This window comes from Cariama cristata, unplaced genomic scaffold, assembly GCF_000690535.1.
Source record: "Cariama cristata isolate BGI_N322 unplaced genomic scaffold, ASM69053v1 scaffold24510, whole genome shotgun sequence".
Taxonomy (NCBI): domain Eukaryota; kingdom Metazoa; phylum Chordata; class Aves; order Cariamiformes; family Cariamidae; genus Cariama; species Cariama cristata.
The window spans coordinates 17,371-42,731 of NW_009595631.1; the positions used below are offsets into that span (position 1 = coordinate 17,371).

Below are 25,361 nucleotides of genomic sequence, written 5' to 3' on the forward strand. Positions count from 1 at the left end.
CTGAAAAAAATTTCAGGAGCTTTCCGTGAACTTGCATGAGTTCAATAGATTATCCCAGGTTTTGTCTGTATTTGAGACCATTACTAGATAAAAGTGAAAAATAGCCTGATACCATGGAAAATCATACCAATTCTTGTTACCTTCAGCATCACAGCCTACTTACCAGCTGTCAACTATTGAGGATTTGGCGTTCCATGTAATAGCAGGAGGCTGTAATGGAAGACGTATACTTTGGTCAGTTCTGTGTTGCATTGTAGTGTACGCATACTACTGTAGTTTTAAACCAATGGTAGTGGTAAATTGATGGAGTTGTGCTACCATGTGGCTTAAAGGAGGTTTACTAGCGGAACTTACCAAGGTTCTTTGGAAGGTTTGAAGCCCTAAGGGAGCTCCCTGTTGCCTTGGTGAGGCTGCTGGTGGTATCTAAATTTGCTCATTTAAACGGGGAATATTTGTTCTATGAGACAATTGGAGCAATGACTGCAAGTAGTTTTTGAAGAAATAACAGATCTATGTAGGAATCTCACAGGCAGACTTTATACATATGTATAAATACATACCTGTGTGCATATATATGTATTTTTAAAAAGACAATTCTTTGATACACAATAGGTTTCTTTCCAAGAATTGAACTGCTAACTGTTTGCCTTTTGTTTTTCAGAAAGCAGAAAATAAATTTGGGTGGATAAAGGTGGTAACCAACTTCTGTTTTCAAATTTTCAGGGTACTTTATTGAACTATTTGAGACATATTGTATACATAGATTATTACTGAGACTGTGATTCTGCAGAGTACTTGCTTGTGTGCTCGTGAAGGCTCTGACCTATTTTTCTAAGAATTTATCTGGGACGCTGGTTACTGCTGTCAGCTCTGTACCCTGCTTCTCTCCCAGAGTTTGCTGCTGGCTGCAGTTGAGAGTAATATGCTGGGCTGTAAACCACAGTGCTCAGGAAGGAATGCACATGCCATTCGGTCACTCATGCAGAGGTGACCACAGCCTCTGGAAGAAACGTGAGGTGAACAACTGAGGGTAGAAGCCATTCCAGCTGTTCCATCATAATTTTCTTGCAAGCACAAGCCACACCCCATCCATTTTAATTAAGCAGTTCCTTTATTTGTGTTTAGATGTGTTTCTAAGTTGATGAATCAGGAGCTTACAATTTAAGTTAGCCTTCGTCTTCTATTTGACTTTGGGAATCTGTGGCACTACTTGTTATCCATTTAAATGAGAAGCAGCATTTGACTTGGAAACGTCACACAGCTATGCAGATGCTGAGTGGTAAAATGAGGACTGAATATCAAAAACTTCTCCCAAAAAATCTTTTGGGGGGAGGAGGAGGCTCAGTGTCTAGTTGTGGTGGGTTTGCTTTGTATATCAAGAGTAAAGGAGGAGATTCTGATGTTTTCTAGTTGTGCAGAACTGTCTATCTCATTTTTATAATTGGTATATTCTGCAGCCTCAGGAGTAAACTTGTCTAATGAGGACTGCAGATTGTTTGGAATTTTTTTCCCCATTCTTTTCCACCAATGTATAGAAGTTCATTCCTGTGGAAACAGACCAGATTTTGATTTTTTTTCTAATGCATATGTAAATCCAGAGTAACCTAACTGTTGGCAGCAAGCATTATATTGGCTTAAAACTAGTGTAAAGTTAAAAGAGAACTCATTCATGCTTGTTTTATACTGATGGAATTGCAAAATAATTTATGTTGGAAAAGACCACTGGAGGGCAACTAGTCCAGCTTTCCGCTTGTAGGAGGGCTCATTGCTTTGTTCAGCTGAGTTTTGAAAACCTCCAAGGATGGAGATTCCACAGCTTCTAAATCCCTCTTCTCAGGCTGGGTCACTTTCATTGTGAAATTATTTTTCTTTATCCAGCAAGAATTTTCCTTGCTGCAGCTCATGTCCATTGCCTCTTGTTCTTCTGCTGTGTGCCTCTGAGAAGAATCTGTCTTCTTTATAGCACTCTACTTCAGTATGGGGCAGACTGCAGTTAGATTCATTCTTTATCTTCTCTTCTCCAGATTAAAGAAACCCAGCTTCTTTAGGGGCTTCTTATACGTGGTACGCTCCAGGCAACTGACCGTCTGGTAGTCCCTCTTCTGGGCTTGCTTCAATTTGTCAGGATCTCTCTCTTGCACTGGGGCTTCCAAAACTGCACACTGCTTCAGGTGCACTCTCATGAGTACTAGGTAGGGGGAAATAATCACTTTCCTTGATCTGCTGGCTATCATCTTGCTAATGCAACCTGTGATGTAGTTAAGCCTTTATCTCCACCGGGATGTACTACTGGCTCTCATTCAGCTTGTCCACTGGGAGCCACAGGGTTTTTGCTGCTGAGCCAGCTGGCATCCAGTCTGTGCTGTTGCATGGGATTATCCTGCACCAGGTTCTAGACTTATGTTCACTGTTGTCAGCCCGTTCTTCCAGTTTGCCAAGGTCCATCTGAATGGCAGCCCTGACTTTTGGTGTGTTGGCCAATTCCCCAAGTTTGGTGTCATCTTTGAAGCTGGTGGGGGTGTGTTCTATTGTCCAAGAAAATAAAGCAGTAGTTAAACAGTATCATTCTCAGGACTAACCCCTGAAGAATGTAACTTCTAATTGACTGCTAGATAGACTGAGAAATGTTGACCACTGTTCTCAAAGACTGATTGTCCTGTCAATTTTTTATCCACCTGTTACTCCAACTCCATCTGGTCCAAACCTTCCAAGTATACTGGGTGAGACCTTGTTAAAAACTTTGTTAAATGTAAAGTAAACAACATACCACTGCTCTCCCCATCTCAGAGTCAGTCATCTCATCATGGAAGGCAGGTGGGTTGGATTTACCAAGGCCAAATCAAGTCTGTCCATTCTGGCTGGTCTCAGTCACCATTTTATAGCTCAAAATTATTTCTAGGAGTTTGTTCTATAGCCTTTCCATGGACTGAGGTGAGTCTGATTGGCCTTTAGTTGTTTGAATCCTCTTTCTTCCCCTTTTTGCAGACAGGTGTGACATTTGCCTTTTTCCTATCATGGGGACCTTACCAGGTTGCTATGCTTGTTCAAAGATGACAGAGAGCAGCCTTACAATGACTTTGGCCTGGTCTGCCAGTGTACGTGCTGAAGCATCCCATTTGGGCCCATCGACATTTTTGTATGTGTCCAGTTTGCGTAAGTGGTCCCTACTTTGATCTTCCTCTGCTGTTGTAGGTAAAACTTCTCACCTGCCACTAGGCACAGAAACCCAGGAAGTCTGATCTTGCCAGTAAAGACCAAGGTGAAGAAGGCACCGAGTACATCAACCCTTTTCATGTCCTGTGTCAGTAAGTTGCCCAGGATATCCTTGGTTCTCCTTTTGGCTGCCAGTGTACCTGTAGAAGTCCTTCTTGTGGCTCTTCACCTCACTCACCAATTTCAGTTGCAACAGAGTTTTGACTTTCCATTCCTGCAGGCCTGGACAATGTTTCTGTAGTGATGTTTCCTCCTGATTACACCCTCCACATGCTTCCATTTTGATGCATTGTAATCAGTTTTAGAAGCATCAGTATTGTTGTGAAGCTTATTTTCTACTTGTCCTGATGCACCATTCTCTCTACGTCAGTTTGTAGAGGCATTCTGTGGAGGATATCTTATTTCTCTGATCCACATTGGTAGTAGTTTACTGATGTGAAGAGGAGTATATTTTATTGCAATTCATAAATATTCCCTTTTCCTCCAATGCAAAAGGTACAAGTTTCCATGAACTGAAATATTTGTGTGTGTTTTGGCTAATTTAAAAAGATTTCTGCTATTTTTCTGTTTGAGAGTTTGAAGTTACATGTTTATTGGGTAGAATTGGTAATATAGCAGAAAACCCAGCTGTGGCAAGACAAGCAACAGGAGGCTGGTTTCTGTATATTTTTTTTTTAAAGAATCACTATGTATGTATTCTGGCTTGATACATTCAGGTTCACTTAAAATTCAGAAGTTCTGTACTTCTGTTTAATCTATTCGTTGGCATAAGGGGAATTTTGACACAGATGCCAAGCTCTCGGACTCCAACCAGTATGTACTCAGCTCCAGCTTTTACTAAAAAGAAGTTGAGCTTTCAGGGCCACAGATGGCTTGAAGAAAACTAAAAAATAATAGGTGAGAGGTGGAGCGATCTATTTGTGTTGTCAGCAGAATGTCATGGCATCATAGCTGTGGAATCTGGGATGATGACTGTCTGTCAGAAACGCCTCCAGCAAAGAGCTGAATACCTTCTCTCGTCATTAGAGCAGAGTGATGTTTTGCAGGAACTGACATATAATCAAGATACTGTTTTGTGAGTTAAATCTGAATCAGTTTCAAGCAGAAGTTTAATTATTGTTTTAGTTCCTACTTCTTGGGGCGTATCTATCAAATATCATTTGGAGTTACTCAGGTCATGCAGCAAGGCCATTCCACAATCAGCTTGTCTGTTTACCTGTCTGAAAGGTGACCTTGGTTCTTTTGCATTTTATATTGCTCTCAGAGTTATTCTTCCATAAACATCAGAATTCATTTACATTCCCACATCCATTCTGGCAGTCACCAGGGTACTTGCAGGTCAGGTAGTGATCAGAGAGTGGTGTTTATGGTGGTGTTGTGGGTTGTTTTGTTTGGTGGTTTTTTGTTGTTTTTTTTTTTGCTCGCACACAGTCTCCTTCATACAGCTTGGAGGTCCAGCAGTTTCAACCAGACTGATTATTCATGCCAAAAAAAAAAAATGGATTTGCTGTTTGTTTGTCTGTTTAAAATAATTTTTGATATCTGGGCTGGGAGAGACAGCCTGTACCATGTCACAACTGTTCAGTCATACATGATGGAAAGTAATAACAATTGGCTGATAAAATTACAAAAATTGTAATGTGTTTATGTTGTGTATTATTTCAGACTTAGTAGAAAATATCTGAATAATAAATGTACTTTTATAAATCAGTGTTCACATGTAGATGGTTCACAAGTCTAGGATTGTATTCTAAAAGGTCAGTTGAAAACTTCCAAAGTGTGTTTTAAGTGGTAAACAAAGTTTTTAACATTTTTTTTTCTCCTGTAAAGTTTATTGTTGAAAATTTACACTTTAGTGGGAAAACTGCACACCTAAAATCCAAAATATTTAGATTAGCTGCCCTTAGGGCAATTCCTAAGACAAACCGCTTACAGTCACCCTGGTATATACTATAAGGCTATTCTGATCCGTCTCTTCCTTCAGCAGCCAAGACAGTGAATCATGGAAAATTTAGTCTGATCACGGCATTTGGCCTTGGAGGAGAATGACATTGGGGGGGAAAAAAACCCAAACACTTGAAGAGGCTCAAAGAGTGACAGTCAAGACTACCTATCTGAAAAAAATCTCTGCCTTTTTTGTTTTATTTGACAAAATAGTCATCTTTAGGAGTAAATCTTTCCTCACGATCTCTGACCTTCAGTGAATTCATATGAAGAACATGACCCAAGGTCACATATTAGTGAACGAAAAAGCATTTTGGGTACAAAGTATAATTCAGGTAGCAGGAGCTACTGGAAGAAAGAGGAAAGGAACAAATATTCCTCTTTGCTTGCATATAGGGAACTTTCAGTGGCATTAAGTGTTTTGAGGTGGAATGCTGTTTTACTTTTTCTTATGCTCTCTGTAAAACCTACGGGTGTACAACATACCAATGCTAAGAGGATTTACAGCATCTTTATTCTGATTTCCACTTTGGTTTCAGGTGGTACTGAGTTCATTTCCAGCCTCAATATTGCAGTTCAACTTTCAGATGCTAGTGAGACAGAGCACCTAGTTTGCTTTTCCCAAAGTTTATAATTAATTCATCCAGTATTTAGCCAGGCATTCCTTCCTAAGCTGTTTCTGAGAAGCAGCAGCCTACTGCTCAAAATCCTCCTGCAAACTGACAACAGAATATATTGTTCATGTTCTGCTGTTTTTACAAATTCTATGGGACAGAATAGTTAGATCTTTAGAATTATTTGGCTTATTATCTAGATTTGGGAACTGGTTTTAGATTTAAGTTCTACCTGCAAATACATGCAAGAGCAGGCACTGAATGGGTATTCAAGTTTATGCCCCAGTCCTTGGCACCCGGGGTGAAAGCCAAGTGACATTAGTTGGTGCTCTGTGTCCTGTCAAGGAAGGGGAGGAAAAATACAGGGGGGGAAAAAGGTGCATGGTAAGGAAGACAGAGTGAGGAAGGCAAGTGCAGAAGGTGAAAGATGATGTGGAACCAGGGCAAGACAGGAGTGAGTAGAGTGGATATACATACTAGAACACAGGGCAGATGATGAAGGAAAAAACCTGTGGGAAGTGGTGGGGAACAGGGGCGGGATGAAGGAGAATAGCTGGAAGGGAAGGAGAGAGAAAAGAGCTATGACAAGCAAAAGGAGCTTGGATGCTGAACAAGGACAGAGGTTTCAGATCTTTCAGATCTCTGTAGCCTTCCGATTCACCAGCTACTCCATTAGCTCAAGGGATAGCGTGTTGTGCAGGGCTGAGCATGGGCAAACAGATTCTTCTGGAATTGGTGGTGTGCCTGTAACACACAGAAGATCAGCATAATTCTGTATGATGGCACTTTTAGTCAAGATGCAGAATGAAGTGTGAGAAATGAAGATTTCTCTTTCTACATGGCGTATTTGATAGTCAGAAAATTGGAAAGCCCTTCTCTCAAAAGGTGGGAAGCGCCAGAGTTATGCTTAGTCCTACAGTCTTTATTCACTCCTCCTGTCTTCTGGTACACAGGCACATGATATTTTTCAATGATAGAATACCTTGATGATAATGCTTTACTTTCCAGACTCTCTGTGGACTTCCTTTGCTGATGGCAGAGTCAGACTGAGAATAGATAACTCATGTCCACAGACTCCCATAACAGTTCATCAGATGTTCAAGGAGAGCCTAGAAAAATATGGATCCCTTAATGCTTTGGCCAGCAAAAAGAATGGAAAATGGGAGAAAATAACTTTTTCAGAGTATTATTGCCTCTCCAGGAAAGCGGCCAAGAGCTTTTTGAAGGTAGGTACAGGAAACGAAACCAATTCCTTTTTCTACCTTTGTCATCTTAAAACAAACAAAACCTGAAAAAAACCTCCCAAAACACAATATAAGAGGCTTTTCCCATTAGTTGAAGATCAGCAGTCATATTCTTTATTGAAATAATAATGATGAAAATTGGTTTTGGTCAAAGAGATAATACTGCTGTCAAGGGAATTTGACTGCAAGTGAAGAACTGCTGTGTTACGCTGTCTCACAGGGGCATGGGTACAAAGTTTAGCATAAAGCCTTAAGATTAAAAAAAGAAAAATAGATGAAAGCAGCACTGTCATGAATTTGGCGAGATAAAGACAAATTTTAAAACATTCTAAACATAGAGTAAGATTAGTACTCGTTATGCTCTTATTCATATTGAAAAGGTCTGGTTTTGGGCCTTTCTGGACAGCAGAGCTCAACCAGACAGGAGAGAAGATAGTGGAAAGTTTAGATCATGTTAATTGCTGATAAATACTGGTTTTGCTATGGATATCAACACAGAGATGTGTATGGATGTGTCAGTACCAAAATAATAAATAAATCAAAACTTTCCATGGTTTATATTTGTGTGTATGTTTCATGCCATATGTTTCTCTCCAGTGTGCCTATATTATATAACCTTATGCTTATTATTTTTAAGCTTGGTCTTGAACGATTCCACAGCATCGCAATCCTTGGATTTAATTCTCCAGAATGGTTCATCTCAGCTGTCGGAGCTGTTTTTGCTGGGTAAGATTTTATTGTTTGTTTGATTTTGTGGGGGATTTGGGGATTTCTGTTTTGCTAGGTCTGGAAAAGTAGCAAATCAGTATTTGGTGTCATATCTTGGAAAGTGTTCTGCAGCTGATCAGCATGTTCAGCGACCTACTGGAGTCTCATAGCTTTCAGTATATCCAAAATAGTCCGGACACTCATAAATAGATCCTGTTTGCTGTGGACTGAACTGTGACAGTCACACAGAAGCTATTTTACAGTATCTTATCAATGGAAGATGTAGGAAACAGATGAGGCTCCCAGTTTTATATTAATTAAATTTGTCTACAGCAAGATATGTTCAAGTAGATGAAATGACAGATAAATAATGACTAGCCTGATTCCTTCTATTCTGATACCGCCTTACACAATTTGGATTTTATCCCTTAAGCTGTTTCTGCGCCAGTGAAATTCAAATTGGTATCTGTGCGCAGCTTGAACAGAAAGAGGACTTAAGTGGGGTTTTTTTACTGCTTCCTGAGCTAACTCTCGTGTAGCCTCAAGTGGATTAAAATGCTGAATCCTAGCCTATGGCATCCTCTACTGAACAGAGTTCAGAGATTAGTTTTTGCAATGTGCATATATCAGAGATGTTCATGTATATCTGAATGCTTGAAACAAGCATGACAACTGTGCTGCTGTTTACTTCCACATCTTCATACTCTTTCAGCTTTCACCTGATCTTTGATTGTTATTCTTTTTTTGCTACTAAGTGCATGTGTATGTGTGTGTATGTATATAAATATATGTTCTCTTTTTATATATATACACACATTTTTGATACAGAGGAATTGTCACAGGAATATATACAACCAGTTCTCCAGAGGCCTGCCACTACATTGCTCATGACAGCAAAACCAATATCATGGTTGTGGAAAATCGGAAACAATTGGACAAGATAATGCAGGTACAAGGTGGCTGAATGGTTACTTAAATCCATAATTTTCCTATTTTTCAATGCTGTATTGGTCCCAAATACCATATTCACTCTCTGTATAGTGAAACCTTTCATAGGAGTGTTCTTATTGGGAATCTGGTATCTGGTGTTCGAGCTCTTGGGTACCTTGCAGCTCTGTTCTCCACAGTGTCTGTGGCTCACATCTAAGCAGTTTTGATTCTCTCCAGCAGAGAGCTCACTGGCTGGTTCATTACAGACTTACCTGGAAAAAAACACATATTTTGATCCCATGTTTATAATTTCACCACCTGATTCTGTTTGGAAAGGCACAGACCACTTGACTGGAAGAGATTAGGATGATGCACGTTTGTAAAGGCCTGACATTTAAATACTAAGGATGTTAGTGTTCAGTATTTCCTCTTTCCAAAATGTCATCTTTTCCTGCTTATAATATTAATGATTAAGGCTGTTGAGTTTACTGGACTTTGATAGCATGATGGTTGACGTGATAGACTAGTGAGAAAGAAGGAGGCTCTTTAAGTGAAGAGTCACAATTTTGACAAAACTCTTTGACAGCTTTGGATGGGTTTCTGCAAGGTTGCCAGATTGAAAGACCAACTTGATGGAAAGATCCCTGTTGCATGACTTGGGGGAGCAGCACAGGAGCACAGGGCAGATCCCTGGGAAGGGCTTGTCTGTCAGTAAGATGTTGAGGGAGGCCCATGGCTGGAGTTGAGTCATCACACTTGCTCCACATTGCAGTTTTCTGAAGCAGAGAGGCCCTCCGTGATGGAGTTTTCTGCCCAAAATAGGTTTTTATAAGTATTCTGGAAAAACATACCATCAGACAAGCCTTCTTGCAGTGTCATTGACTAAATACCAGACTGTGCTGTTACGAATATGGAGAGAAGAATATATACTGAAGAACTTGAGGGATTTGATGCACACAAATTTCTGTCCAGAAAAGGAAAAGGCAGCTCTGGTCAGCACTGCTTTATCCAGCTGAGGGTTTTTTGAAACCTTTTTTTTTTCCTGGAAGAACCCAAGACTGAAATAATAACATTTCAATTGTTATCTTTCTAATAATATATACATAATGGCTACCATCAAGCCACTGCTTTTGCATTAGCACAGATTGATCAAGTCAGTTCAAAATGTGATTAATTCAAAGGCATCTATGAGGCACTGGATCCCACAAAGTTCAGTGAAATGAATGCTCTCTACAGGCCATGCAAAGCAGAGAAAGAGCTACTGAAAGCAACAACCATTGCTGTCTGCCTGTAAGCCTGCAGCTTTACATTTTTATTTATCTCTAAAATGTGCATATGGCTTCCTTTTTTTCTTTAAGAAGGTAGAATGTTATTTTTAGCAGTTTAACAACAGTTTTTGCTGAGGGACTTCCTCTGTCAGTAACCACAGCAGCTATGGTCAACTTCTAGCTCGACCTAGACTGTTCCCTGATGTGCTCTTTGGTGCATTATGAGAAAGGATGCTAAGGAGCCATTTCTGGTGTTTTGTTTTTGTTTTTGTTTAATCTTTTGACTGAAAACAGATTTTTCTAGAGTAAACTGTGTAATGTCTCCTTTTTTTTTTCCCCTCCTTTTCCCACACCCCTCTTGTTGAGCTGGTTGGTTGTGAGTTTAGGGGAGCATATTTGAGGGTGGAGGGAAACAGGAGGTTTATTGTGACTGTCAAGTCATTACAGTTTTGGCAGTATTTTAGTCAAAAAACCCACACACAAGATATGAATAATAAATAATAAATTTGTTTTAAAAAAATCCAACAGATCTGGAATCGCTTGCCTCACTTGAAAGCTGTTGTGCTGTATAAGGACTCCATTCCAGAGAAACATCCAAATTTGTATATGGTATGTGATGCTAGAACAGAGTTAGAATTCATGGGATATTATTTATTTGATGAATTTATACTGTTTAATCTGTGGAATGTCTACTATTTAGAATGCATTGCTGTGTTCCCCCAAACACATTCAAAAGCTTAATCAGCTTTTTCTGTTTAATTTACCTGTAATTTCATGTTTGATACTTGACATTTAAAATCAGCGCTACCTTGCTTAACTGTCTGTCTTTTTCCTTGACTGGATTAACAGAACACCTGTAGGTTCAGGCTTCAGGTGGGAACATGTACTCTCAAACTGTTAAAAATGAAAGTTGTCCACTGGTGCTAGTGAAAACTGAATTGCGGTTAGTTACACTGGATCCAAGAACATGAAAATGCTTGTACTTTTACAGATGATAGTTGCATTTTGTTTGCACCAAACATTTCTGGTGATAGGCAACAAGTGAAGAGAAGTAAGTATGGACTACACAGAGGAGCATGTTTTCTTAGTATATGTAAAATCTTCATATCACATAGTAAAAATAAAGCAGAAAAAAAGGATAAAGCCAGGATCAGAAATTTCTGAGTAGTAAAAGTCCAGCCCTTAATTTAAGAAATATGAGGATTTGAAGCAGAACAGATTTTTTGTAAACATGTTATTCCAATATATTTTGAAAATATAATTGAAAATCATTAAGTAATAAAATGCTGATTTTTGTATTCTTAAGTGGACTACAGATTATCAGATTTTAGGCTGAAAAAAACTTCAATTGAGGGGAAAATAGATGTTAATGAAGAGTGAACAGTGTAGAAAGATTTTAAAATATTTGCAGTTTTCATAATCTCAGGGGTTACTAGGTTCACAAGAAAAAAGTCTTCTGCACTTCTTTTAATCGTATGTTCTTTTGCTATGTTGAATAGTGTATAACTGTTAATAAACAGTTACTGTTACAATATTGTATGTACTGGTATACAGTATGCCTTGCATCTCAGTACAATAAAAAAAATTAATACAAAGATGATCTTACTATTTATATTTCTTAGTGAAAAGAATAAGTGCTAGCAATTAATTCTGGAACAACATTCAGTTCCTGAAACCTAAATGCCTGAGAATTGATATATTTGAAAACACTCCTGTTCAGGTATCACGTTGGACACATTTTCTCAATGGAGAAAGGTAGCTGTGAGAGTGACTGACAGTTATCATAGTTTGTCATCTAAAGGAAGAATCGGAGATCAAATCACCAAACGTAGAAATTATTATTAGGTTTGATGTAAAGCAAACCACCTAAACCACATGGCATTTGATAAAAGGGATTTGCGTTGCAAGTTGCCAGCTGACATGTAATGAGCAATTGTTGCAGTAAGGGCAGAGCCCTAGTTCACTGATCAGTGCACGTTTCCAGAAGGCAAATGCAAAGTCAGTAGTGTATGTGACTCTACCTTTTATGCTCTGGAATGGGAACACTGTTGCAGGTTACTGTTCAGTAAACAAAGCCTAGGCAACAGATTGACAGTGATTAATGCATTCTAGTATGAGAAAACAGTAAGGTCAGGAAAACAGGAACAACTACTAAGTCACATAGAAACAATTACATCCTTGATGCCTCCAGACCTTCCAGGAGCTAGTGAATTTGATGCAGCCACATTCTGTGGGAAGGGATAGAAAGTGACAAATCCTCTACTTGCTACAGAGCTGTTCATTGTACTGCCTCTCTTTTCAGAGATGTGGTTTGTTAGAAGAAAGTACGAAACTGATGAAGGATCCTTAGGACAGCCTTGCCACCCAGGAAAAGGAAGTCTAGGTGCGCAGAGTCTAACTATTGTAACCTTAGTAGCACGCTGGCAATGGCAGAGGTCTGAAGGAAATGATGAACTCTCCCTCAAGCATGAACTCTCCTTTTTTACCTCTGTTGTCATAGAATCATAGAATGGTTTGGTTGGAAGAGACCTTAAAGATCATGTAGTTCCAACGCCCCCTGCCATGGGCAGGGGCACCTTCCACTAGACCAGGTTGCTCAAAGCCCCATCCAACCTGGCCTTGAACACTTCCAGGGATGGGGCAGCAACAGCTTCTCTGGGCAACCTGTGCCAGTGCCTCACCACCCTCACCTTGAAGAATTTCTTCCTAATATCTCACCTAAATCTTCCCTCTTCTAGTTTCAAGACATTGCCCCTTGTCCTATGCTACCTGCCCTTGTAAAAAGTCCCCCCCCAGCTTTCTTGTAGGCCCCTTTAAGTCCTAGAAGGCTGCTCTAAGGTTTCCCCAGAGCCTTCTGTTCTCCAGGTTGGACAACCTCGACTCTCTCAGTTTGTCTTCATAGGAGAGGTGCTCCAGCCCTCAGATCATCTTGGTGGCCTCCTCTGGACTCGCTCCAACAGGTCCCTGTCCTTCTGGTATTGGGGTCCCCAGAGCTGAAGGCAGTACTGCAGGGGGTGTCTCACCAGAGTGGAGTAGAGGGGGAGAATCCCCTCCCTCACCCTGCTGGTCCCACTTCTTGTGATGCGGCCCAGGATATGGTTGGCTTTCTGGGCTGCAAGCGCACACTGCTGGGTATGTCCTTCACATTCCCTTTACTGCAATGTGGTCCTAGATACATCTCCAAGAAATCATTGAAGAATGGAGGTGCTGCATCTTGCATTTGAAGAACACAGTTCTATAGCACAGTATGAGTCATCTGATTCCAATGGGAAACCGGCAGTTTGGTTATTGACTTTCTTTAAAAAATTTGTTATACCCTAGTTTTCAATTAGCATTGAAATCAATGATACACTTAACAGCATATCAGGTGCATGCAATAGAATTATCTGGGAGAAACCAATACAATAATAGAGGATCAGGTTCAGCATTCTTCTGGGCCAATTTGTGCGGCACAAAGTCCAGCATCATAAAAGGTTTAGTTCATTCTAGACTGAGCCAAATTTGAATGGAAGTTGTGACCAGCATCGTATGCTCTGTGTGCCATAAAACAGCAGATAATTTGAGCAAATGTTCACACATCTAGATAGTGATGCTTTTGCAAAGAAGCTTTCATCCAATTGCTTTGTATTTGTATTTATATAGAGGACAAGGAATTATAGGTGGAATGTCACAAGTGTACTCTTAGTTAAAAACATTACATCCAGATTCCTTTAAATAAAACTCAAAATCATTCTAACTCTGAGATAGTAACGGAATTTTGGCCTCTATGACTTGTCCACAGTATCCATCTTTGAGGAAGAATAGTATTACCATTCCCTTGTTAGACGCTGAAAAGACTCATGGCAGCACAATTTTAGATAGTCTATTTGCGATTTGCACATAACGTTCTAAGCTAGTCTTATCATATTTCTTACATAGGCAAGACCTGGGGAGACTTGCATTGGACACATGTTCAGAGCAAGGCACTGAGGTTTTCTGCCATTTTTGAGACTGATAAGGTACTGCGTCTTTCCCAGTTGTAAGAAGCCATTTGATATCCTGTATTTTCTGTTACATATTCTAGATGGAAGAGTTTCTGGAGTTGGGAGATGACATATCCGATACTGCTTTGGATGATATTATTAACTCCCAAAAGCCAAATCAATGCTGCGTACTAATATACACATCTGGAACAACTGGGAAGCCAAAAGGAGCCATGCTGAGTCATGACAATGTATGTACTTTAGGCTCATCCTTTACCATAAAAGTAGCAAAGTATGACGGTTTTATTCCTGTGTTTTGAAATGACCGATACATACTACACCCCTGAAATCCTTTTGCTTTTGCAACATGGATAGTGTACTACAAAGCAATATTCAAAATACAGTCATCTGTTTCTGGTAAAGTATGAGCAAGGTAAAGAATGAAATTCCATTCAGACTAGCGCTTCACAAGGTTGAACAGTTTGTTATAAATACGAACTTGTATTCACTGGTTTTCTTGTGAGATATAATGCATATCTTCATAAATATAATTCACAGATTGCTATAAAGTCTCTCAGGTGATGTCACAGGTCATCTTAAAACAAACAAATCATATACATCAGGCAGCCACTATCAAAACAGCCTGATAGACTGCTTTTGTGAATTTTATTGAAATTGGGAGTGGATGTGTGGTTTTTTTCACTTTGGCATTATTGTATTCCTAGACATGGGTTTCTACATCTATCACTGGAGGATAATACAACTCTAGTGCATAGTGCTGGTACTTACAATAGCCCTACCTGCATTGTTGCAAACAGAAAATTTTCCAGTGATAGACAAAAGCAAAGTCGTTTGCAAAAAAGGACTTTCCACAGAGGTCTGCTAGCAAAGATCTGAAGAGTAGTTGTTTTGGGTTTTTATATACTTAGTTTGTTTTAAGGTGGCTGAGTGGGAGTGGAAAGTAGTAGGGAGCCTTTCTGAACACATAGACAATCTGTGAAAGGGCTGGTCTAAGTTGTGGCCTCTTCTCTTAAAATAAAGCAGAAACCATTGCAGACGTGCACACTGCAAGGAACAATTCACCCAAATGTAGTGAATTAGTACAGTAGTATCTGTAGGAAGCAGAACATAGTGGACTTGGTAGACAAAACGACTGATCTGATGTTGCAAATCCTATGCTCTTCCATCTCAAAGGAGTCTGGTGTCATTTCCATGTTAGCTGCCAAACTATTCCTGGCTGCTGATCACAAACAAGCTATTTTTATGTTGACGAACAGTGGAAAACATGCCTGCTGTGCTGCTGCCTTCTTTAGTCAAAAGATGTTTGCCACTGTCCATGTGCAAAAGCAACACTGAGTCAGTCATATATGCACCCACACAGATCTACTGTGAATGTGCCTGCGTGTTGCAAGGCTTGGAGGATAAGGAGGATAAGCAATCAACATAGCCATGTCTCAAAGACATCCCATTCTGTCTACTATGTAAGTCTCCCATAGCCACTTGTCCAATGCTGCCATCTAAACTTGGAGTGGCCTGGCCTGACAGCATGCTGCTCCTTAAAAACATCTCTTGAGAATCTGTATTTCCTTAGACCAAACGTAGGTCATACATTCTAATTTATTACAAAGAAAAGGAGCTGGCAGGAACATACTGTGATAACAGGTATTGCATGTGATTTGTATCTCTTCCCTGCCATCTTGAATAATCTCATTTCTGTATCCTGCCGTACCCATTTTAGACTACAGACTCATCTGAGAAGGAGCTGTTTCTTTTTTGGTGTGGTTTTTTTTTTTTTTTTTTTTTTTTTTTTGAGGGGGTTGCAGTGTTGGTTTTGTGGTAGGTTTTGGTGTGGGTTGTTTTTTTTTTTCACTGTGCACATATATCTTTTCACTCCCCCCTCATACAATCACATATATTTGTGGGTCTTCCATATGCTATGTTCTGATAATGAAGATAAGTATATTTAGCATCCTTGAACTGCATCTTCTGAGATAAAGTGGGAATTAGGAAGAAGGGGGGCAAATATCACCCAGCTTCACTAAGAAGTCAAGCAGCACATCTTCAAAAATATTCAGGTATGCAGGACCGCTCTTGGGGGGGTGGGGTGTGTGAGTGTCATTTGTGAACCACTGTGGTGAATATCCCAGAGGCTTCCAGAGGAGCAGAATACAGCTGTTACCTTCCTCATGAGTGCTTAGGAGGTCATGATAAATACAAGACAACGAGCTTGTTGCTGATACTAAACTGTCCTTTGAGCTCACTGATCACTTAGTATTTATTATTCTTTTTCAGGTAAACATATAGACACAGCACTGGTGAAAAGTGCCTGCTTGATAGAAAGTATGCACAGTACAAGAGTTGCAAATGAAGGGGCAGATCCATTTACTTCTTGTCCATTCAGCCCATGACTGCCCTGCTCAGTGTGTCACTAGGACGTGGGGAGTTGGTAGCATTCACAGCCCAGTCAGGCAGCAGAAAGACTGCATCTACTTGTGTTATCTGTAAGTCTTTGTTGCTGCTAAGTTCATCTTGCTTTTGACTGAGTGTCCCTCAGGGAATTGACAGTCTGGTGTGTTGTCAAAGATTGCAATGTCTTCAGCAATTTCTGTGAGCACAGATTCTTCATAGTTACGTTAGCATAGCATGAGGAACCTTAGTTTGTGTTAAAAGGAAAAAAGAAAAAAAAAACACCATTCCTAATGTGTTTTATTATTTATTTAAACAGATAACTTGGACATCGGCACATTGCAGCAGAGCAGGAGATATGCAACCTGCAGAGGTCCAACAGGAGTCTATAGTCAGTTACCTCCCACTCAGCCACATAGCTGCGCAGATATATGACCTATGGACCGGTATCAAATGGGGAGAGCAAGTTTACTTTGCTGAGTCAGATGCTCTGAAGGTATCTGTCTTGTTTTGTACCTAGTTAAGCTTGCACTTCTTCGTCTTAAAAAACACCCCAAGGAGAGAATATGATCTTTGAAGAGTTGCAGAGGATGAAGATTGAGAGTCCATTATTGTAAGAATTAGGGAAAAATAAAATCCATTAGACTTTTGATCCAGTGCTCTAGACGCCAATTAAAATATATAATCCAGATCTGTAAGGTTCTTTTAAGGCAGGAGAGTATGCATCTAAAGCAAAAGAAGTAAAAGCAATTTTTGGAGGAAAGGGAGGCAGAAGGAGCTAAACCATCCTGTGTGTTTTCCTTCTTGATACATACCTCTACTGATGTGTCATTGCTGGCACATGTTAATGCATATGTCTGACTGAAGCAGGTTCAGCAGTCCTTCTTCATGTCCTACATGTTTAGTGATGTTTTACATGTTAGTATTGCAAGATGCAGACTGCATCACCAAACCTCTTTATCACTGCTGTGGGCCTTTTGCAACATTTTGAAATGATTTAATGATTTTAACAGGGCAGCTTGATCAACACACTAAAAGAAGTGCAGCCAACCTCTCATATGGGAGTTCCCCGAGTGTGGGAGAAAATCATGGAGAAATTAAAGGATGCTTCTGCTCAGTCGGGATTTATGAGGAAGAAAATGCTGTCATGGGCTATGTCACTTAGCTTAGAGAGAAACCTAAACTGCTCAAGCAGGTATGGATTATAACAAGTGAGATTTCTGTCAACCTGAAAGTAGCTATCTGCTTGTAATAAATCGTGAAGCATCAGTGAGACTCTTAAGTGTAAATGGGTAAAATTTGGCCTGGCAACACAGCAAATATAATGCAAGAGGGAGGGTGTAGTTCTCAGTTACAGTAGGCTGATCTTAAACACAGATGGCTGTTAAGTGTCCCTCAGTTCTTCCAGAGAATATACTCCCACTAACATGTCCCCCAACTCTCTTGTCTTCTGTGAACTGAACAGGTTAGTTTTCAGCTGAGAGAGTTCCCAGATGCAGTGCACCATGTGACTGTGCCAGTGCTAGTTACTGCTGTGAGGAAAGGGCATGAATTTGGAGGAGGTGTATGAGAGGAGGGAAATTTGGGGGGACAGCACAGACAGACTGGCTTATGACAGTTTTGGGGTATGCACCATGTGAGTAAGAACATCACATCTCCACTCAGGGACTCCCCTTATGAATTCTCTGGGCTCTAAGTACATTATCTTGGTTCTGAATAACATTGGTGTTTTTCTCCATAAGATTGCCCAGATAAAGAATGTGGTGTAAATTCAAATATTAACTTAATTCACAATTCTTTCCTGTTCCAAAGTTTCTTTAAAACGTGACACAATGAATTATGAAATTGCTTACAGAAAATAGTATTCCAAAACATTGTACAATGATACTGCTTTGCTTGTCTGATCATTCAGCTTCTCAGATAGATCCTGCAAATTTCAGATTTTAGTGGTAGAAGTTCTGAGACACATTTAACTGATAAAGAATCAGGAATACAAGAGCTTTGCTTTATACGATGTATTTTTACAGATTCTTTATGTATTTGCAGTATTCAGACACCTCAAGAGTTGGAGTTCAGTGGCAAAGACAGACACTGAACAAATAAAAAAAAAATGTAATGTAACTTCTGTCAACACCCAAAACCAAATGCCAAATATACCTCTAAACAAAATTTGTGTCTGATTTTGTTTTGGAAATTTCATAGGTTGCTGTGACTTACTGTCATCTCCTCTTGTGTGTTTTGTACTCAGAAGTGATTTAAAGCAGTTCTGGACAAGGTTAGCAGACTACTTAGTGCTTGCAAAAATACGCAATGCGCTGGGTTTTTCTTCCTGTCAGAAGCACTTCTCTGGTGCTGCTCCTCTCAATACAGAAACACTGTATTTCTTCTTGGGTCTGAACATCACCCTGTACGAGGCCTATGGGATGAGTGAGACCACAGGCCCACATTGCCTATCTGGGCCTTACATTTACAGGCAGCACAGGTAATTTCACATTTTTTTTAATTTATTTTTTAAAATATAGTGTGTTTCATTATATCTATGAGAAAAGTATTTCCTAAGTTCAGTAAAAATCTTAACCTTTCTTTTCTTTTAGTGCATTGCCAATCTGTTGTGACTTTGGGAGGCAAAATAACTTCCAGGTCACAAGCTGAACACATTGCCTCCATAGCATGCCACACCAAGAACACTGAAAGTGATCTACAGCATTATATGCAGAACACAGTTACTAAATCTGATGTATATCCTAGCCCTGGCCCAGGGTAGGATAACTTTCAAATGCAAGACTTCAAATACAAATGTGTTTTTCCACCTGAAGATACAGACAGGGGAAAAAAAACGGGAAGGACAGGGGAAGATAGAGAGCCGGAAAGTGCTTAGATACTCCCAACATATCTGCCCTAGTGAATTAATATTCTATAGCTTTCAAACCATTACAACAGGGTGCTATTTACAGTTACTAACATTTTGATAGGTTTGGGGATTTGGCATATTAGATGTTTTATCAGTGTTATGTTTGATATTTCTATCCTCCTTGTGGTTTTTTCTGCTCTTCTCTGATAGCTGTGGTAAACCAGTACCTGGTTGCAGAGTGAAATTGGTGGATGAAGATACAGAAGGCAATGGAGAAATCTGTTTCTGGGGAAGGACTGTTTTCATGGGTTATTTAAATATGGAAGACAAAACAAAAGAAGCCTTTGATGAGGATGGGTGGCTGCATTCTGGAGATTTAGGAAAACTAGACAAGGATGGCTTTCTCTATGTCACTGGAAGAATTAAAGGTAATAAGCAAAATCTTGCTCCATGTTTATGGGAACTGTTCAGACGTGTTGGATGTGACCCATCTAATTACGTGTCTTTGGTCCTAATGCCAGTGGCATTGACCTAATAGGAGGTAAAATAAACTTTCCTGTGAGGAAACCATGGTGTTCCCTGTTCAGGAAAGATTTCCCACTTGTCTGTAATAGGTGGAGATGATTCAGTTCCTACAGTGAGGCTTTTTATCTGCCAGACCTTTATTCAGTATTACTTACAATTAGTAATGTAAAATAATAATACAGGTTTATTGTGTCTTCTTCAGTTCTAATGATCCATTAAGCTGTCCAGTCTCCCTTTGAATCTTGCTAAATTGTCTTAATTGCGTGTTAGAATGTTTAGACAGTAACGAGAGACAACCCTCTGTTACCTAGAAGTTGTTGGTGTAGGTCAGAGCTAGGTTCCTCTGATGCCTTAGGTGATGTGTTTGCAGAGACTATATTGAAGCTTGAGAGCAGAAGGGAAAGTTAAAGCTAAAGCAGTAAACCTAGGTATTATTACAGTACATGGCTTGAAGTCTTACGAGAATAAGACTGGTCACTTGCTTACTTAGAAGCTTTTTTTTCACAATACATATTGAGAGAGTGGGATTGGTCACAGTCGAGATGTCACTGAAGAAGATTTAAAAATTGAACAACTATCATCTTAGAATATATGATGAATCACTAGGGAGATAACACGGATGAGTCAATTTGTCATAGGATGGCATAGTGTCCTGTTAGGAATCGGGACTTAAGTACATACTATTAATAGCCTGCACCAAATGCAGCTATCTTGATTTTAACTTGCTTTCTTGTCTGGTTCATTTTTCTTTAGCGTAGCAGTTAGCAACTCCTAGTCTCGTTCCATCATAACATTTGTATTTCACTTACATCTTCCTTGATTGCTGAACTAATGGCAGTTACTCTAAATGACACGATAGGTAGGCCATCTGGGATAAAATAACTTTCTGTCCAGTTTCATCGAAGTTTTAAATCCAAGTCCAAATAAGATAAAAATCTAATGGAAGGTAGTAAAGAAGCTTTTCTTCTAGTGACTGAAACAGGACTTCTTCCTTTGGTTCTGTGGGTCTTAGGAGTTTTAGGATTCATTAGCTTCAAAGCACAAAGATGTAGCTAGAGAAGTCCATAAAGGGGAATATTTGTAGAGGTGTGGAAAAAGTTGTTACAATTATTACAGCTGTCTGGATCAGCTGGGAAAAAGCTGACATCTCAGACAATGAAAAACTAAATGCCAGAGAGATTGGTAGAGGATCTAGGACAAAGACAGGACCAAGGCAAAAGGAGGGTGGAAAGAAAGACAAAAATAGACCTAGACAAGTTTGGCTACACAACTAACTTTGGTATGTATCTGTGATTTGACAGAAGTCCGTCATTGTAAAAACACTACTTACGCTTCCTCAAATGTGTGCAGTGTGTTGACTAGGGAAAATATAGTTATGGGATCAATGCCTATTCCATACCAGAAGATTGAGTATAGATTGGAAGTTATTTCTTACCATAGTTCTCATGGAGCAGTAGAGATGGTAGGGCCCAAAGCTGTGAATACTGAAAGGGTGCTATATTCCCTCAATTGCATCTAAATTCTTCAAGTTTATCACTGTCAGGGAATCAGGTACAAACCCAATCCTTAATACATACAATCAGCTGCATTATTACACAAAGAACTCTGGTATACCATTTGTCTGCATTATTTGTTGAAGCATGTTCTGAAATGCCACAAAGACTATTAGAGGACAGTGAGAAATCACCAGTGTAATGAAAGCAAAGAGTTGGAATTTATTTAGATCTAATACTCAAATTTGTAATAATTCCAATGAATATATGTATTGTACTTCAGAACAAATGCATTAAAAAAAATGCACATAGCTTAGTCTGTTGATAAAGGAATCACTAGTATTGTTTACAAACCTTAGAAATATGAAGATTCCATTCCGTCATTATATTCCCCTCATGTCAAAAGTAGGGCAGGAATCACTACTTAAACTGTAAACTTCCTCTCTTGACTTCTCGCTCACACTCATCTCTCCCTCCTTTCCATGTTGCTTTTATGGAGCCTTCCTGCAGTAGTAACTTATTTTTGTCTGACTCCTCTTGGTGGCTTTAAGAATCAGTTTTAATTGTGATGTTAACAATGAACTTGCTTTTTGGTGAGAAAGCAACAGTAAAATAGAGAGTGTATCCTATGCTAATTTGGAAGAGATGATTGCTCACAGAAAAATTCCAGATTATGCAACAGTGCCTTGAGAGTAACTAACCTGTTACTGGATTATGTAAAATTTATCTGGAGCAAATATGTTATACTGAGGGAGAACTGAGAACTTGCACATATTTGAAAAATATTAGCATTTTTATTTTGAAGATAATCAATCTGCTTTGTTCTCTTTTAAAACATTATCTTTTGAAAAAGATCTCTTATTGTTTACGTCAGAATAAGACAGTGGGTTGATCTAGACATTAACCTGATCTTCGAAATTTATTTGAATTCAACTAATAGCCTTTCTTTTTTGCCTAGATTTGATTATCACAGCTGGAGGTGAAAACGTGCCTCCAATTCCAATTGAAGATGCTGTTAAAAAAGAACTCCCGATTGTTAGTAATGCTATGGTGATTGGAGATAAAAAGAAGTTTTTGTCAATGTTTCTGACCCTAAAGGTAAACCAGTTTTAGTAATGATTTCAGTGAAATTATACACCTGCATTTAACAAAAGAATAATTTTGAACTGTTTGTAAACAAAATCAGATAGGAGGACGTTAGTGGGGAAAAAAAACGTATAGTAACTACAGACCAAATCCTGATGGGTCTAAACTTCTCATGGTTAGATGATCTGCTAAACATCTGTGTGTTTACTGCTGTTTCTCCTATACTTGTAAGACCTATTTTTTAATTTAAATGCAAATTTTTAATTAAGCAATGTTGAAAGAGTGAGAAGTTTCTGTAACGGAGCACAATAATAGCTTTTATTCTTACAGATGAGCAAAGCTAACAAATGTTTCTGTTATGGGTAAAACCAGTTTGAAACAAACTTTCCAACAGAAACATTTCTCTACAGTTTGTTCTTTTCATGTAACACAGGGATGACTGTAGAACAAAATAATTAATAGCTTTTCTGTGGTATATGCTTCAATTGAGAAATAACTTTTTTCTAAAACATTTGCACTTTACGTTCTGTGTACATACATAGTGAACAAGTCTTTAGTTCTTCTCAAGTTGTTTACTTCTATGACTGATAATCTCTATCTACAGGTACAATAGAAATACTAATTTAAGAAGTCTAACTTCAAAGAATGCTTCTATCTCAAGCTGTTTACATTACACCACAGTAATTCAATTTAATGATGAGCTAAATGATCCCTTGTAACAATGGAGTAATTTAGAAAAGATGGTAGAAATTCAAGGTCTACAGGTGGACTTCATTGCCTAATTCATTGACACGTTTTAAGTCTGTTCATGTCATCTGCATATAAGCCAAAATATTTGTATTTGGTAGCTGAGTGGAAAGAAAGGCACTATCATCTTTAGGTGTTTCTGCTTTTTAAGGCTTACAGGATGTTTGAGTGTTGATGTTGAGCCTTCTTGATACTTATTATTCAGGGAGGACATGATCAGAGAACATTTAATGCCTTCTAAGAGTGAGCATTTGAAGATTCACTTCATTTGATATTTTAGAGCGTGCTGGACCCAGATACGTCTGATCCCACTGACATTCTTACCGAGCAAGCTAGAGACTTCTGCCAGAAGACTGGTAGTAAAGCCACTAAAGTATCAGAGATTGTAGCTACGAGAGACCAGGCGATCTACCAGGCCATTCAGGAGGGAATCAACAAAGTTAACATGAATGCTACGAATAGGGTGCACTGTATTCAAAAATGGATAGTCTTGCCAAGAGATTTTTCCATTTCTGGGGGAGAACTAGGTAAGATTTACTGTTTTATATTGAGGTATACACACAGTAAACAGGCTGCTGATCTAAAAGTATTCAGAGTTTGGTATGCCAGATTCTGGGTACAACCACTAGAGGGAGAGAAAGGAAAAAAACCGTTATGCAGTATGTGTTAACAAAAATTGGGTGTTTTGCTGTGTACATACATATCAATCTGTGCTCATTTACAAGTACAGCTCTATAGTTAATTTTCAGATTGCTTTGGGCAATTAAACAATCAGTTCTGGTTAATTCCTTGTGCATAACAGTATTAATAACTTCCAGTAATAATAATGAGAATTCCTCGATTAAAAAAAAAAAAGAGAAGCAAGACAATGAAAGCCTGACAACAGAGCCCCAAGCACGTTACCAGGCTCTCTGAATAAACTAGGAATTGCTTAAAAGCTTTACAAAACATCATCTTTTTAATTATTTTTAATGAAAAAATTAGTAGTAGTCAGTCATCACCCTCTTATCTGCAGCTCCCTTTAAGTCCTCATGCTTATATGGAGGCAACCTTACATACCATGCTTGCTTCTCACTTTTAGCAGGTATCTACACTTACTGTTCTTCCAAACAGGGTCTTCAATAGAAAATCTTAGGAACCAAAGCTCTGACTGAGTAGGAATTTTTGTTTCTATTTCTGTTACTGTGACTAACTCCCTCTTTTAAGGTCCGACAATGAAGTTAAAACGGCTCACCGTGCTTGAAAAATACAGAAATGAAGTAGACTCCTTCTATGAAGAATAAGAAGTATTTCATCCAAGCATTAAGAAAGATCTGTGAGCTAAAGAAAGTATTTCCTAATCAAAAGCATTAACGAAGATTTATGCTTGTTTTCGTTTTGTCGTCTATTGAACTGAACCACTAGCAAACTGCTGTGTCAATTTAGTTGTTCCTGATACTCACCTGATCGTTTGTCCTCTTTTTACAGAAGCATCTACACAGTGTGTCCGTTTCCTAATACTGTTTTTCTTGACTACCTAAATGATTAGGATTAAAAACATCCTCTTGTATTGTATAAAGCAGGTAATCAGTAGTTAGCAGTACTGCTTAGTGAAAGTTTTACCACTCCTGTGATAAAGATAATTATTTTTTAAAAGTACTCTTTTTTTCCCTCTCACGGAAGTTTATGTTCACTAACACAATACTTCAGAACCTAAAGATTCCTCTTCCATTTTTTACAGTGGCTAGAATTCAGACTTTTGTGAAAACAGCAGCTCACCATTTCTTAAATCCATGCTGAAATAAGCATTACTATTTCTCCTAAAAACAAATAATAAAAAAAATTGAGGAATAGCTCCCTAAGACTGAAAGACATAAAGTAGCAAATACAGGAGCTCTCACGTTAAAGTGCTATTTAGCACAGAAACTTCTTTTAAATTGTTTACAGCACTTTTTTTTAAGGCAAAAGCGTTTAGAAGCAAGGTTTGTCAGCATTATCTGCGTGTTTCAATATTCAGATTGTACCAATTCTGAGAAATGTGAGCTGCATTTTTTCTCCCCCATATAAAAAATAAATCATATTATGTGAGGGACATACTTGACAGAAAGTTGTCTAAAGGGTTTGCCGTTAGTAAGTGATCTTTGGCAGAGAGTTATAATAGCTAACACAAGCAGGCAGGCTACAGACATTGTTCTAGATCAAAAAAATCATGTGGAATAGGATAACGTTTCCTTGAAAGTTCCATTACCAGTCTTACACATCTTACAGACTTAAAATTTGTTGCAAGTACCAATAATCAGCTCAACACATAAGACAAGGTAGCAACCTAGGATTATAAAAACAAAACAAGCAATAGGACTTTGAAAAGTTTATTTTTCCCCATTTTGTGCG

At 38.8% G+C, this 25,361-nt stretch overlaps 1 protein-coding gene across 1 annotated transcript; it reads left to right on the forward strand.

The window, feature by feature from the left end:
- The first annotated feature begins 927 nt into the window (after positions 1-927).
- ACSBG1 (acyl-CoA synthetase bubblegum family member 1) lies at positions 928-24,489 on the forward strand. The gene is made up of 13 exons (XM_009702830.1): positions 928-1,077; positions 6,780-6,997; positions 7,653-7,741; positions 8,552-8,672; positions 10,450-10,530; positions 13,985-14,134; positions 16,609-16,785; positions 17,303-17,484; positions 18,538-18,771; positions 19,351-19,568; positions 22,117-22,256; positions 23,272-23,518; positions 24,198-24,489. The coding sequence occupies exons 2-13, from the start codon at positions 6,866-6,868 to the stop codon at positions 24,272-24,274; spliced, it is 1,848 nt and encodes a 615-aa protein (XP_009701132.1). The 5' UTR covers positions 928-1,077; positions 6,780-6,865; the 3' UTR covers positions 24,275-24,489.
- The last annotated feature ends 872 nt before the right edge of the window (positions 24,490-25,361 follow it).